The sequence below is a fragment of the Thamnophis sirtalis genome, unplaced genomic scaffold (genome assembly GCF_051295495.1).
Source record: "Thamnophis sirtalis isolate CommonGarterSnake01/CBP01778 unplaced genomic scaffold, rThaSir2_p1.2 scaffold_2, whole genome shotgun sequence".
Classification (NCBI taxonomy): Eukaryota; Metazoa; Chordata; class Lepidosauria; order Squamata; family Natricidae; genus Thamnophis; species Thamnophis sirtalis.
In genome coordinates, this window is record NW_028261382.1 from 37879274 (window position 1) to 37895547 (window position 16274).

At 47.2% G+C, this 16274-nt stretch overlaps 1 protein-coding gene across 4 annotated transcripts in view; it reads left to right on the forward strand.

Moving 5' to 3' along the window:
- PRRX2 (paired related homeobox 2) overlaps positions 1–15329 on the forward strand; it is a 17944-nt gene extending 2615 nt beyond the window's left edge. Inside the window, exons 2-5 of one of the 4 annotated variants that reach the window (XM_087703677.1) lie at positions 5490–5494; positions 12403–12586; positions 12844–13022; positions 15117–15329. In XM_087703677.1, the coding sequence (XP_087559803.1) occupies positions 5490–5494; positions 12403–12586; positions 12844–13022; positions 15117–15255 (507 nt within the window). In that variant the 3' untranslated portion in view covers positions 15256–15329. Of the gene's footprint in view, positions 1–4960; positions 5000–5489; positions 5495–12389; positions 12587–12843; positions 13023–15116 lie in introns of all 4 variants that reach the window. The other 3 variants (XM_087703675.1, XM_087703674.1, XM_087703676.1) reach the window with 3 other exon arrangements.
- The last annotated feature ends 945 nt before the right edge of the window (positions 15330–16274 follow it).

The window sequence follows — 16274 nt, forward strand, 5'->3', positions numbered from 1 at the left end:
TCTCCATTTCTTCCTCCCTCCTTCCCTCTCATGACTGTCTATCCAGATAATTTAGTTCCCAAGAAAACTAGACCACCAAACTTCTGTAATAGCTACTATAAGATTAATCTTGAGATGAAACTTGGCTATTGTTACACAAAAGTGTGTAAGATAATAATGGAAATCCTCTGACAATCTGGATATGGTTATAAAAGAATGAATAAGGAGCCACACATGACAGGAAACCCCCTTAGTTTATTCGTTTTATTAGAAGCCCTAATGGAAAATCAGCTCAGAGGTTCTGCTTCTGAAACGGAGGAGGAGAAGGTACCAAAGGATGCAGGACAAGAATTAACGGACGGGAAATGATCAAGGAGATAATTCAACCTTGAATTAAGGAGAGATTTCCTGACAAGTAACCACAATTAACTGATTGTCTCAGGAAGTTGTGGGTGTTCCATCACGGGAGGTTTTCAAAAACAGACCGGACAGTCATTGAACCAAGATGGTATAAGTTCTCCTTGCCTTGAGCAGTGGGTTGGTCTAGAACAGTGTTTTTCAACCTTGGCAACTTGAAGATGTCTGGACTTCAACTCCCAGAATTCCCCAGCCAGCGAATGCTGGCTGGGGAATTCTGGGAGTTGAAGTCCAGACATCTTCAAGTTGCCAAGGTTGAAAAACACTGGTCTAGAAGACCTCTAAGGTCCCTTCCATCTTGCTAACACCCTATAAGGCGAAGGACAACAAAAGTGGTTGTCTTCTGATGAGAACAGAAGGACAGAGTTGGAAGGGGCCTTGTAGGTCATCTAGTCCAACCCCCGCTCACCCAAGCAGGAGACCCTGCACCATTTCTGACAGAGGGCAGTCCAGTCTCTTCTTGAAAGCCTCCAGGGATGGAGCTCCCACAACCTCTGAAGGCGACTTCTCCTCCATCGGTTGATTGTTCTCTCACTGTCAGGAAATCTCTCCTTATTTCTAGGTTATTTCTGCAAGGGCACTTCCAGGCATTGTTAAATTCCCAGGGATCCAAGTTTTAATCTGCGACCTAGTTTTTCATCTATCATCTGCTTACAGTGTAGAGATGGGGGGGGGGAGCAGGAAAACCCTGAGTTTTATTTAAACCCTTCTGGAAGAAGGATGCTCAGAGAATTCATCTTAACCAAGGAAATCCGAGTAGTTCCTTTCGGGGGGGGGGGGAAAGGATGCCCGGATGAGTTTTGGGGATTTTTTAGCTGCCCAACCATAAAAAGTTCTGGGTTTATTTGTACAAGTTGGAGGCAAGGCCCTTCTGTCTTGAAGACCCCTCCCGTGTCCACGTCAGGTTCCAGAATAAACATAACCTCCGTGCTCCCTCCAGCTTGAGAAAAACAACATTCGGCCCCTCTGAGAAACCCAGATGGTCCTTCACAGGCGAGACGTCAGATTCGGCACTTCTGGTATTTCCTCCTGGCAAAGCAAGAGGAGATCCGGTTTGCCCTTGTGGAGTGGGGGGGGAGGACCAAAGAGAAACCGGACACGAATGATGGTCCTTATCCGACTCAATCCATGTTGCAAACCTTCAAGGCTGCAAGCTTCCTCAGAGGTGTGGAAGGGGAGCGTTCCCGAGAAAGCATAAATCACACTCTTGGTCCCAAAAACCCTCTTTTATTTAGACGGCTGTGGATTATGGTCATTCGCAGCCCGTAATGATTCACAAACAGTCTGTGAAGAGTCTGACAGATGTCTGCTCGAATTGCCAAAGTCTTTCACCAATGTGGATAAGCCCCCGCCTTCCTCGAAATGCTGCCAGAGACCCAACTGCCAATTAGTTTTGCAAGGCCAAATGGAGCACAGAGTCAAACGGAGTTTCTCAGAGCTTCAACCGACCAGCCCGAACAAAGTTGCTTCCTGCAAAGGCTCACGTCCATTTGCTCCTCTTGTAGATCTTATGGGAAGGACCAATCATCTCCAAGCCTTACTTCTCAGTCAATCCTTTTTGTCTTAACTGTTCTTGCCTTTTGGCAGTTCTGCACATGGGCACACTGGGAACAGGCTCCAGCTGCTCTTCTGCCTCACTGATGTCTGACTCCGAAGGCAGCTGATAACTGGAATACATCCCTGGCCCCCTCTCTGCCTCTGACACAGAGCCCTCATCATCAGAGCCTTCCCCAGACTCCAGGACTGGCCCAGGTTCCTCCCCAACCTCCTCACTCTCCGAATCGACTGCCACAATAGAGAGGTCCTGTGCCTTTTGGAAACCACACTCACACAGTCCCACAATTTGGGTCCAACTCCCAAGAAATGCCCCATGCAAGTCATTAAGAGGGAATCCTCGATTTACGACCGGATACGTGGGGGAAAAATAGGCCGGAATAAGGGGAATTCCATTTTTAAAAAGGGGCAAAATTAGAATGAAACAAAAAAACGAGAACAATGTGGTGTTTTCACCTCCCTCCGCCCAAATTAAGTAATCTTGATCCAATCCTCCCAGATGACACGTGCCACCTGATTGCTACCTTTTTTTAATTTTCATTTCAACAATCCCTCCCTCCTCTTTTCCTTTTTTCCCCCTTCGGCTTATTTTCTTTAGCTCTCCTTTAAAAGTGTGTCTCTCGCTTTCAGGCCGGCCTGCCTGCCTGCCTTCCTTCCTATCTCCTTCGCCGTTAACTGGAAGCATGTGTCCAGTTGTTAAGAAAAGCTGGTTGAAGCTTTAGGGCTGTTAAATTCCACCTGGAACGTACTTGGGAGGTGTAGTGATGCTAACTCCCGGGGAGAGGAGAGGCGAAGATTTCGGGGGATTTGTTGTTGTTGTTTTTTACACTGTTTGTAAAATCCAAACAGTGTTTCTGTCAACCAGTTGTTGTGTGCGTGTGTGTGTGTGTGTGTGTGTTAAACACAGGAAGCTAACTAAGCCTAATTTGGCTGCCAAAGGCCTCTGATGTTGCTTCCATCGGATTCAGCCAGGTGCTACTGAGCAAGGAATATTAAAGTCAATCTGGAGTGGGATTATTTTTCATCCAGACAAAACATTCCCTTAGAATGGAATGAGGAGTTATTCTGACAGAATGACGGAGTTGGAAGGGACCTTGGAGGTCTTCCAGTCCAACCCGTCCCCCGCCTGAAGACCTCCAGTGATGGAGCCCCCACACCCTCTGGAGACAAGCCGCCCCCCCTCCTGGACTAATTGTTCTCCCTGTCGGGAAATTTCTCCTTGGGTTTCTCTTTGGTGATTTCCCCTCCATTGCTTCTTGTCCTGTCTCCAGTTGCTCCTCCCTTCTCTGTGTCAGCCTCTCAAGTAGTGGAAGATGCTGTCATGTCACCTCTACATTCTTCTCTCCACTCAACTCAACATGCCCTGGGTATCAATTGTTCATCCTGCAGTTCAGCCTCCGGACTTGCCCCAAACTTACAACAGTTTGTTCAAAGTTGCAACGGCCCTGTAAGAAGGGACAGGTCCCTTTTTCACACAACATCCCCAGGGTCACTGATCAAGATTCAAAGGCTTGGCAACTGACCTGCACTTATGACGGTTGCAGTGTTCCTGGGGTCACGTGACCCCCCTTCTGCAACCTTCTGACAAGCAAAGTCAATGGAGAAACCAGGTTCACTTAACAACCGTGTTACTGGCTTAGCAACTCCTGTGATTCACTTAACGACTGTGGCACGAAAGGTAGTAAAACGGGGCAGGACTCACTGAACTATTTTTATTTTAGCGACAGAAATTTTGGGCTCAGTTTTGGTCATAGGACTACCTGAAGCATCTTTGTTGCTCTTCTCTGCACTCTTTCAAGAACCTCAACGTCTTTTTTATACGACCAAAATTGGGTGCCGTATTCCAGCTCTAAAAATCACGAACGGCTCACTCAGCTGCCTTGCTTAATGATGTAAATTCTGGGCCCAATTGCGGTCGTAAAGTGGGAACCTACCTATCAAGATGCTCATTTTTCCCCTAGTAGGACCGGAGGCAAGTCCCACTTTTAAGAAACATTTGGAGATTTTTTTCCCCTTTGCCTGGAGAATTTTGGAGGAGTTTCAGCCATTCTGCTTCTCTGCCCAGAAATTTGGGTGGGTGGGTGGGGTGGGGGGACTTGGAAAGTCTGTGGATGCCCAGTTCTGTAACAATAGACTGTTTTGTCTTCAGCTGATGGCAGAATAGTGAGAAACGGTTCAGATATCAAAGCGGAAGCCAAAAAAAGCCACTGCAATCCTCGGCTGCATTAACCGAAGATGTCAGACAGGGAGTGAGGGGGCAATTTGATCCACGTATAGAGGTGAAGTGTTAGTATCACTTTATAAGGCCACACCTGGAATAACCACATTATAAAATCATTATACATTATTGGAAAAGATGTGGAGACTCTTGAAAGGGTGCAGAGAAGAGCAACCAAGAGGATTAGGGGACTGGAGACTAAAACATACGAAGAACGGTTGCAGGAACTGGGGATGTCTAGTTTAATGAAAAGGAGGACAGGATAGCAGTATCTCAGGGGCTGCCACAAAGAAGAGGGAGTCAAGCTATTCTCCAAGGCACCAGAACAAGAAGCAATGGGTGGAAACTAATCAAGGAGAGAAGCAACTTAGAACTGAGGAGAAATTTCATGACATCAAGAACAATTAATCAGTGGAATGATTTGCCACAGTTTGCAACTTTTAATTAAACAATGCCGGCATGCAAATTGGCTAATGTTTCTCCCCCCCCCCCTCAATGAAACATCTGGAAAACTTGGGGTCTTCTAAACAGTGCAAGAGTCAACCAAGGCCAGCCTCAAAGAATCCTGGGCAACGACCCATAATCTCCCCCTCACCCCTTTGACATCACTTGTGTCTGATCAAACCTTCCCCCAATTTGGCAACCTGAGCCAGATCTTGGGTGTTCTCACCCAACCCTACCACAACATTTCAGTTGTGATGCTGTGCAAAACCACAAAGACGCCAAACATTTGTAAGACATTAAACACTTGGACGGTTTGAGCCACTTTGGGTTAAAGAAACAAGGAGGAAGGGTCTGGGAAGGGGGGCGGGGGCTGAAGAAGGTGGGGATGTCACGGATACCCCCACCATCGGAAGTTGGAAGCCAGCTCACAGCTCCTTCTCAGATTTGGTTGGTGGATACAAGGCAGGGTTAGGGGTGGCATGATAGCAGCCTTCCAGGACGAGGGGCTGATGGAGAGAAGACCTCCAAAGCAGCTGAGAAATAAGAGGTGAAAGCTTTTCAGACAGAGATACAAGCTAGAACTAAGGATAAATTTCCCAAGGGGGAGGACAGGATAGAGTAGAATAGAATGGAGTAGAGTAGAATGGAATGGAGTTGAGTTGAGTTGAGTTGAGTTGAGTAGAGTAGAGTAGAGTAGAATGCAAAATGCAGAATGCAATATGGAGTGGAGTGAAGTGGAATGGAGTAGAGTAGAGTAGAGCAGTGTTTCTCAACCTTGGCAACTTGAAGATGTCTGGACTTCAACTCCCAGAATTCCCCAGCCAGCATTTGCTGGCTGGGGAATTCTGGGAGTTGAAGTCCAGACAACTTCAAGTAGCCAAGGTTGAGAAACACTGGAGTAGAGTAGAGTAGAGTAGGGTAGGGTAGGGTAGGGTAGAGTAGAGTAGAGTAGAGTAGAGTAGAGTAGAGTAGAGTAGAGTAGAGTAGAGTAGAGTAGAGTAGAGTAGAGTAGAATGGAGTGGAGTGGAGTAGGGTAGAATAGAACAGAACAGAACAGAACAGAATTCTTTTATTGGCCAGGTGTGATTGGACACACAAGGGATTTATCTCAGGGGACATCAAAAGACAAGATACATTCATCAAGAGTCATAAGGTTCAACACTTAATGATACTCACAGGGTACAAATAAGCAATCAGGAAACCATCCCTATCAACAGAAATCGTAAGGAGGAAGAAAGTTAAGTCCTAAGTGGGAGGAGACGGGGGGATAGGAAGGATGGGAAGACTAATAGTAATAATAATGCAGCCGTAGTGAATAATTTGACAGTGGGGAGGGGATTATTTGTTTAGCAGAGTGATGGCATAACAATTAATCAGTGGAATCGCTTCCCTCCAGAGGTTGTGGGTGCTCCATCACTTGAGGTTTTGAGGAAAAGATTGGACCGCTATTTGTCTGGAATGCTGTAGAGCTTCCTGCTTGAGCAGGGGGCTGGACTAGATGACCTCCAAGGTCCCTTCCAACTCTGTTATTCTTCGGGGTCTGCTGTTCCGCTCCCCTCTGGGCCTGAGGGCTGCTGTTGATCTCCGAAAGCCCAGGAGTGGCAGGCTGTGACTTGTAGACAGCATCTCCCCACAGCTCCCTGCCTCTCGCTTCCTCCTGCACCCCTTTTCTGCCTCTGTTTCTTTCTTTCTTTCTTTCCTTCTTTCTTTCTTAAAGGCGCGCACAGACCTGCCATCTCCCTAAAAAGCCCCTCTTCCTTTGCCGCCGTGGCCCTGGCTCGGCAAACTGTGCGAGCCTATTAAAGTCTGCGCGCCTCTCCCGACTGAAGTCTGTGGCTTTCGGCCGGCGCCAGGCTTCCACTTCGAACCAGATGTGGAGAGGCGCCATGATTCCCAGCCAACAAGGCTGGCCTTTCGCAGGGCCTCACACGCGAGGAGACCTGGGAGGCACATGGAGAAGCGTGAACCGGTGCTGGGGGGGGGAGAGTAGAGAGGGGGGGTGCAAACGTTCCTCCCCTCCCCAAAGTCCTGCATGGAAAAAGAATCTGGGTGGGGAGAACCAGCGAAGTTGGTAGAGGGAGGAGGGAAAAGGAGAAGACGCCAAAGGAGAAGATGAAGAACAAGAGAACATTGCTTGCTTTGAAATCTGATTATCTATCTATTTATCTATCCCGTCCATCCATCCATCCATCCATCCATTCTATCTATCTACCTAAACTTATATCTATCTATCTATCCTTCTATATCTATCTATCTATCTATCTATCTTATCTATCTATCTATCTATCTATCTATCTATCTATCTATCCCGTCCATTCATCCATCCATTCTATCTATCTACCTAAACTTATATCTATCTATCTAATTTATATTGTGTTATGGTGTTATATGTATTCATCCAACTTGTTTATCTATCCATCCAACTTCATCTGTCTGTCTGTCTGTCCATCTCCAGCTATAATCTTATCCATCCATCCATCCATCTATCATCTACCTACCTATCCATCCATCCTGTCATCAATCTCTATGTATCTCTATCCTATCATCCATCTATCTATCTATCTATCTATCTATCTATCTATCTATCTATCTATCTATCTATCTATCTATCTATCTATCTACCTACCTACCTACCTACCTACCTACCTACCTATCCATCCATCCTGTCATCAATCTCTATGTATCTCTCTCTATCCTATTATCCATCTATCTATCTATCTATCTATCTATCTTTCTATCTATTATCTACCTATCCTACCTATCTACTTATCCCATCCATCCATCCATCTTCTCTCTCTCTCTAAATCTATCTATCTATCTATCTATCTATCTATCTATCTATCTATCTATCCATCCATCCATCCATCCATCCATCCATCCATCCATCCATCTCTTATCTATCTCTCTACCTATCTTATCTATCTTATCTATCAATCTATGCATCTATACTTTATCTACTGTATTTATCATCTCTCTCTATGTATTTTCCTATCTGTGAACTTCTCCTGGCCCAGAGCCAAAGTTGTCCATTTCCTGTGAGGAGCCAAGGAAAAAGGAGGAGGGGGGAGGAAGGAGTGGTTCTCTCTCTCTCTCTCCCCCCCCCCCCCCGCCCTGTGGCTTTCTGACAGCCTGGATGGATCTGAAGGAAAAGCGAGATGCCCTTAAACGCTTTCAGATGGGGGACTTCAGAGGGAGCAGGGTCACCTGCCTTCGGCTCCCCTCCTCCTCCTCCTCCTCCTCCTCCTCCTCCTCTTCCTTGATTGCCCTGGCGGGGTTTCAAACTCTGCCCTTTTGCATTTTCCTAGCCCCCCTGGAGGAAAAAGTCAGCGCTGCTTTTCAAAGGCAGGGGAGGAAGGGGGCCAGGGAGGGTAGGTGGAGAGGGGGGGGTGGAGAGGTTTCCATTCCCCAAAGAGCTCTGGGAGGCATAATAAATGGAGGAAGCTGTCAATCAGCTTCGGAAAACCATTCCTGACCCCCCCTCTCTTTCTTTCATTCTCTCTTCCTCTCTCTTTTCTATCCTTCCCTTCTCTCTAACTCTCTGTTACTCTCTTTCATTCCCTCTCTTTCTTTTTTATCATTCTCTCTCTTTCTGTCACTTTCATTCTTTCTCTCTTTCTCTCTTTTCTATCCGCTTTTCCCTCTCTTTCTCTGGCACTCTCTTTCATTCTTTCTCTCTCTTCCTCTCTTTTCTATCCTTCCCTTTTCTCTCTTTCTCTGTCACTCTCTTTAATTCTCTCTCTCTCTTCCTCTCTCATTTCTCTCTCTTTTCCATCTCTCTCTCCTTCACACTCTTACAGCTATCTTGATTGACTTAACACCTGTGACAAGAAAGGACGTAAAATGGGGCAAAATTCACTTAGCAACGGAATTTGGAACACAACTGTGGTGATAAGTCAAGGGTTTCCTCTACTGACTTTCCAATATGTGGGTTTTTTTTTTAAAGATCAGCAGATGCTGGTTAGGCCTTCCTGGATAGAAAATGTCATGTCCATTTCTACAGAGGATTGAATTGATCACTTTAATCCTCTATTATCAAGCTGGAGTCGTTGTACATTTGTAAATTATGAAAATATTAATATTCCTACCCCAAAAGATTTACTGTTTGTTGATCTATTTGCACAACAACACGATCAGGTTGTATTTATTTCAAAATAAATAGAGGCCCAGCTAGAAGATGCTGGACATTTGAGCAGGGGGTTGGACTAGAAGACCTCCAAGGTCCCTTCCCGCCTTAGGAGTCTGTGAACCTCTTTTGAAAGATGTTCAAACTTTCCCAAGTATTCAGAAAGGGAGCCCAGGTTGAACTCCCTGCACCGTCAAACATAGGGGAGCTGATCACACGGAACATTTTTGCATATATATATATAATGTCATAAAATGCTTTACGATAATGTTGGGGTCTTAAAATGTTTTATGAAATTGGCCGAATTTGAATTCCACAGGAGATTTGGAATTTGGGGTGGATTGGATAGCCATCTGTCCGGAATGATATTGCGTGTCTCCTGCTTGAGCAGGGAGGGGGTTGGACTAGAAGACCTCTAAGGTCCCTTCCAGTTCTGTCATTCTGCTATTCTGTTATTCTCTTAGTGTTTCTCAACCTTGGCAACTTGAAGATGTCCAGACTTCAACTCCCAGAATTCCCCAGCCAGCATTCGCTGGCTGGGGAATTCTGGGGGTTGAAGTCCGGACATCTTCAAGTTGCCAAGGTTGAGAAATATTAGTGGGTCCATTTGAGGCCCCTTCTTCAAAAACTGTTGCCGTACAATGTTCACCCAGTTAAAGGTTACATACAAACAGGGAAGTTGTAATAGCATATAGAAAGCAAACATAAGGGGGTTTCCCCCCCCCACTCAAACCATTCCTGATGCGTCCCTCTGACCAAGGCTGTGAACATATAAAATCCACATTATTAAGAACTCTACGCTGCCTTGTTTATTTTTCTTAATTCCGAGACCGGAGAACAAATTGGCGTTCCAGAAATGACCTGTGTTAATTAATAAAATCTATTTATTTGATTTAGGAGTCCCTGCATCCCCCCGGGGGGATGTCTTGGCTCTAATTATTATTTCAAAAGCAAAGTAGAATCGCTCTTTGGGCTTGTTGAAAGAAGGAGGAAAAGTTAGAAAGCAGACAGGATTTATTTTTCTTCGGAAGAATTTACGACTAATAGCCTTCAGGCTATTTCAGTCCACTCAGTTAAACTGCATGGTTTTTTTTTTAAAAAAGGGGGGGAAGGAAAAAAGGAAAAAAAGGAGGGGAGAAGAGAAAGATGAGACAAAAGATGAGGGTACAATGGAAAGGAGAGAAAACAAACTTTGACCCGGGGGATAGTGCCGAGATTCAAAATTACTTCCTTTGTAAATTGAGTTTGACATCCTTGTAATTCGCAAGCCTGGGCTTATGTCCAATTAATTTTTTTACAATTATGAAATTTGAATACGTACATCTGTATTTTCAATGGCAATCGTGCCGTTTAAGAGTTCAGAAGCCTCCCCCCCCACCCCCCCACCCCCGTTAAGCTTTCAGGAATTCAAGGTGGCCTCTGGCGTTTCTGAATTATTTCTCTCTTTTATTATTTTGTAACTCTAAAAAGGGTGGAAGCTTTGAATTGTAGGGCTTTGCTATTTTTTAGTTTTTGCAAAAGACTTTTATTTTATTGAAAAGGTCCCTTCCTTCCTTCCTTCCTTCCTTCCTTCCTTCCTTTTTCCATATTTCCTTCCTTCCTTTCCTTTCCTTCCATCCAAAATTGAACATGTGCAATAGAATCAGACCTGAACTGAGTGGTTGAAAAATGCAGGTAGTCCTTGACTTACAACCACTGAGCTCAAACGTTCCGTTGCTGAGCAAGACAGTTATTAAATGAGTTTTACAACTTTTTTCCCCACGGTCATTAAATGAATCACTGCAGTTGTTCAGTTAGTCACATCGTAGTTAAGATGGTTCAAAGTTACATGGCACTGAAAAAAAGTGACTTATACTTATGACCATTGCAGTATTTCCCCCCACCCTCCACCGGGCCCCCAGCGCTTGGCAACCGGTTCACATTTATGACGGTCGCAATATCCCGGGGGGGGGTCACGTGATTCTCTTTTGCAACGTTCCGACAAGCAAACTCGATGGGGAAATCGGGTTCCCTTAAGAACCGTGTGACCAACTTAAGAACTGCGTCAACTCCCTTAACAAATGCAGCCAGAAAAGTCGTAAAAACTCACTTCACAAATGTCTCACTTAGCGACATACACTTTGACCTCCATTGTGGTTGTACGTTGAGGACTCCCTGATGGTCAAAAGACCTGAATTTGCGCCTGGGAATCCTGCCCCAGTCGTTAAGAGAGACGACCGGCCGTAAATCCCCTTTTTTCAACTGATGTCCTAACTTCAAGCAGTCACTAAATGGCCGTAAGCCGAGGACTAGCTATGAGCTCTTCCAAATGTTGGCAGGAGGGAGGCATATTTTCATATCCAGGCACGCATCTGCAGGAAAGAACAACAACAGAAAGCAAAGATTATTTTAAAGTAGAGGGGTTTTGGGAGGGGGGGGATTGGTATCCTTTTGCATCGCTCCGATGCCGTTTCCGGACACAAAATTCTCCAAGGTCTTTTTACGAATTCTCCAAAGCGGGCGAGATATTTTTTTCCTCTCCTTTTTTTCCTTCTTTTTTCCCCCTCCCCCCTTTTTTTTCTTTTCTTTTGCCACATCATAACTGCTGAAGCTTGACATATAGCAGAGGAATTCAGGGTAACTGGTACAAATCAGAGAGCTGTCATAAAAGTATTCCAAATTTTAAAACCATCCCAAAATAAAGGTTTTTTTCCCCCCCCCTTCCCTCACCCCACCCCACCTTCCGTTAAGAGACCAAATGGAAACCAGATGTTGGGGCAACACGGCCGGATCGTGTTTCAGAGGAGAATTTAAATGAAGGCGCAGCGGGACGGCCTTCTCCTCCCTTCCCCAAAAGTCTAAATTTCGTGGGATTTGCTGGGGGTTTTTTTCGGGAGGCATTTAAAAAATATGCGAAGCCGAGAAAGGAGGCCCACAGGAGACGTGGAATCAGGTGGAAAAGGAGCCTGAATATTGAGAAATGTTTCGGCAGGATTGCAAGAGACTCTGCTGGTTAGGAAACAGAATAACAGAGCGGGAAGGGACCTTGGAGGTCTTCTAGCCCAATAGCAGTAGACTTATATACCGCTTCATAGGGCTTTCAGCCCTCTCTAAGCGGTTTACAGAGTCAGCATATCACCCCCAACAATCTGGGTCCTCATTTTACCCACCTCGGAAGGATGGAAGGCTGAGTCAACCCTGAGCCGGTGAGATTTGAACCGCTGAACTGCTGATCTAGCAGTAGCCTGCAGTGCTGCATTTAACCACTGCGCCACCTCGGCTCAACCCCCTGCTTGTGCAGGAGTCCCTAGGCCATTTCGGACAAATGGCTGTCCAGCCTCTTCTTGAAAGCCTCCAGTGATGAAGCACCTACAACCTCTGGTGGCAAGTGGTTCCGCTGGTTAATTGTCCTCACTGTTAGGAAGTTTCTCCTTAGTTCCAAGTTGCTTCTCTCCTGGATTAATTTCCACCCATTGCTTCTCCTGTCCTCTCAGGTGCCTTTGGAGAGTAGCTTGACTCCCCCTTCTTTGGGGCAGCCCCTGAGATATCGGACGACTGCTAAGCCTTTGTCCTCCCTCCATTTTTCAATTTAAAAACCGTCTGAATTAAAATTGAAAAGGGTCCCAGCTTCCTCTGCCTAACGTCCCCCCCCCCTCGTCTCTCTTCTGGCCGCAGAGCAGAGCCTGAGCCCCAGCCACTCCTCCTCCTCCTCCTCCTCCAAACGGAAGAAGAAACAGCGCAGGAACCGGACCACCTTCAACAGCAGCCAGCTGCAGGCGCTGGAGCGAGTCTTCGAGAGGACCCACTACCCGGATGCCTTCGTCCGGGAGGAGCTGGCCCGAAGGGTCAGCCTTAGCGAAGCCAGAGTCCAGGTGAGAGCGAGTGGGTCCACCTCCGGGCAGCCCTCGGCTTGTGACCACAACTGGGGCCCGGTTGTTAAGTGAGTCGCATCTGATGTTCTCCCCTTCCTCGCCACAAACCCTCCTAGCACAGATAACGTTCCCTAGTTGGGTCACGAGACGCCTGCAAGGAAAGCACCCAGCTCAGAGAGCCCCCAGGGCCCCCGCTTCAACCCTGAGCTCCAAATCTTCTCCTCGATTGCGACCGGTGGGTCTTTCTTCCCCTCCAGGTGTGGTTTCAGAACCGAAGAGCCAAATTCCGCCGGAACGAGAGAGCCATGTTGGCCAACCGGTCGGTATCGCTCCTCAAATCCTACACCCAAGACACGGCCATCGAACAGCCCGTGGCTCCCCGGCCCACCACCCTCAGCCCCGACTATCTGTCATGGTCAAGCACCCCCCCCTACAGGTTGGTTCGAGCTCCCTCCCTCCCTCCCTTCCTCCCTTTCTCCTTCCCTCCCTCCTAAATAGATTCCTTCCTTCCCTTCTCCTCCCTCCCTCCCTTCTCCTTTCCTCCCTCCTAAGTAGATTCCTTCCTTCCCCTTCCTTCCTCCCTTCCTTCCTTCCTCCCTTCCCTCCCTCCTAAGTAGATTCCTTCCTTCCCTCCTTCCCTTCTCTTTCCTTCCTTCCTTCCTCCCTTCTCTTTCCTTCCTTCCTTCCTCCCTTCCTCCTTCCCTCCCTCCTAAGTAGATTCCTTCCTTCCCTCCTTCCCCTCTTTTTCCTTCCTTCCTTCCTCCCTTCCTCCTTCCCTCCCTCCTAAGTAGATTCCTTCCTTCCCTCCTTCCCTTCTCTTTCCTTCCTTCCTTCCTTCCTTCCTTCCTTCCTTCCTTCCTTCCTTCCTTCCTTCCCTCCCTCCTTCCCACATCCCTGCTTCTCACGTTTCCCAAGCTAGCTTCTGCTCCAGGTCCGCTCTAATCCCGATGTTATGTTACCTTTCAACTCCCAGTGCTAACCAAACCGAGGAACCGTTTCTCCTGGGGGAAAGGGGGAGGAGAAGTGGGGGGGGGATCACGGAGCTAAAATTAGATTAGATTTCTTGGCTATAAAAGAAAAGCGACGTCTTCTCGGCCTCCAGAGGGAGCAAAATCTGCTGTGCGTCAGTGGAATACGAGGGCCAGAAATCTCTGCTTCTGATGCCCTTTTGTTAATAATTTTTGTTTTTGGCTAACCTCACCCGGTGAATCTTTTCCTAGGCCCCTGGAAGGGATCCCTGACAGTCACCCTTCGAAAGCTTAATTTGCATTGCAAAAATGTAGATTGAAAACTTTTGCACCCAAACATTTTTGATGTCCATTTTTGCAATGTAAGCTCTCTGTTTTTTAAACGTAGCGGCCGCTGCTGGCAAGTAACTTTTAGAAGGTATATATTTTTTAATCTGAACTTTTTATGTCTCTATTAATTACACCAAGGGTAAAACATGTGAAGAACGGTTTCAGGAACTGGGTGTGTCTAGTTTAATGAAAATAAGGACCAGGGGAGACATGATAGAAGCCTTCCACTATCTCAGGGGTTGCCCCAAAGAAGAGGGAGTCAAGCTATTCTCCAAGGCACCAGAGGGCAGAACAAGAAGCAATGGGTGGAAACTAATCAAGGAGAGAAGCAACTTGGAACTGAGGAGAAACTTCCTGAAAGATTAATTAAATCAATGGAACAGAACTTGCCTCCAGAAGTTGTGAATGGCCAACACTGGAGATTTTTCAGAAGAGATTGGATAACTAGTTGTATGAAGAGGTATGGGGTCTCCTGCTTGGGCAGAGGGCTGGACTAGAAGACCTCCAAGGTCCCTCCCAACTCTATTGTTCTGTTGTTTAACAAAATAACAGAGTTTGAAAGGACCTTGAAGGTCTTCTAGTCCAGTGTTTCTCAACCTTGGCAACTTGAAGATGTCCGGACTTCAACTCCCAGAATTCCCCAGCCAGCATTCGCTGGCTGGGGAATTCTGGGACTTGAAGTCCGGACATCTTCAAGTAGCCAAGGTTGAGAAACACTGTTCTAGTCCATCCCTCTGCCCAAGCAGGAGACCCCATACTATTCTGGAGAAATAATTGTCCAGTCTCTTCTTGAAAACCTCTAATAATAAAGCACCCACAACTTCTGGAGGCAAGTTGTTCCACTGGTTAATTGTTCCAACCATCAGGAAATTCCTCCTTTAGGTTGCTCCTCTCTTTGAATAGTTTCCACCCATTGCTTCTTGCTTTGGAGAATAGCTTGACCTCCCCCCCCAAAAAACATAGTCCGAATTGACTTTGGTTGTCAGAAGACCTGAAAGCGGGGTCCCATGACCCCCCCAGGGCATTGTAACTGTCATAGTGCCAAGCGTCTGAATTTTGATCACACGGCCATGGAGACGTTGCAGTGGTCACGCGTGTGAACAGGTGACTTTTCCCGTGTAGCTTTGAACAGTCACGAGACAAAAGGTGTTAAGCCATTTTCATTTCTTCCCCCGCGTCTAATGCCTCTTTTCCATTTGCGCCCCTCTGCTCCTTCCCATCTCCTCTGCCAGCAACGCGATGCCTGCCTACGGTCCCAGCGCCCCCAGCACCCCCACGCCGGGCGTCAACATGGCCAACAGCATTGCCAGCTTGCGCCTTAAAGCCAAAGAGTTCAGCCTCCACCAGAACCAGGTGCCCACTGTGAACTGACGTGGCCCGTCCTTCCTCGGTTGCCCGCAAGCATCCCTGGGGATCTCCACTCATCAAGACATCGGAGATATTCATGGCCCAGCAGGGCTCAAAAGTCTTCCCCTGCCTTCCCCCCTCCCAAGGTCTCCTTCTCTTGAGGACCAACGAGAGACCTCCACCGAGTTGAGGAAACTTCTTAAAGCTCCCCTGGGGAGGGGGCATCCTCCTGGAGATAGACCTTGTTGGTGGACCATGGCTTCTTCAAGGAAGAGATCCAGGAGACGCAGCCTTCCAGAAACGAAGGCCTGGGCCTTGGAGTTGAAAGAGCTTAACTCTTCAAGAGCCCAGCTATAATTTGGTCTTTCCAACCCGGATTCTTTCGCTCTTCCTTGCCTGGGTGTGGTGTGACCTTGGGGCCACTGAGATTTGGCATGGAGCAGGTTTTATTGCGAACCGACTTCTGTCCTGGATGCGTTCGTTTGCCTGTCTCTGCAGAACGGACGGATGTTAAGGGACTCTGGCCTTGCTTGGCTTTCAAAGGGAAAATGGTGCTCCTTCCCATTCACCACGTGCTTCCCTCGAATTCTTGGAGAAAGCAACCAGGAATGGCTCCCCCGGAAGGACTTATACCAAACGGGGACGGCAGCCGATGGCTGGCAGCCCTCAGATAAACCCCCATTAACAGCAAACCCCTTGGGCTGCACGGCTGAGCTTCCTTCAGAACAGCAGTTTTTTGCAATTTAGGCAGGTTGCAAAAGGAACATTTGTGGATGCTGCTTACATCAGAGGGCGGGTTTGCAACAGAGATTCTTGTTTTTTTAAAGGGAATTCAGGTGGTGAAGCCGAGGAGGGGAAGATGCAGGGGGGGAAAACCAGGGCTGGGGGCTGCAATTAAATAATTCCCATCACAATACCAGCTTTGCATCCTCGTAATCCTCACTCTGTTTCATTTCTCTCCAGCTTGGCTCAGTTGAGGGGAGGGAGGGGGAAAAGGTACCTGTTAAGGAGGATTTTGCTGGGATAACACGTTGCCCCAAATT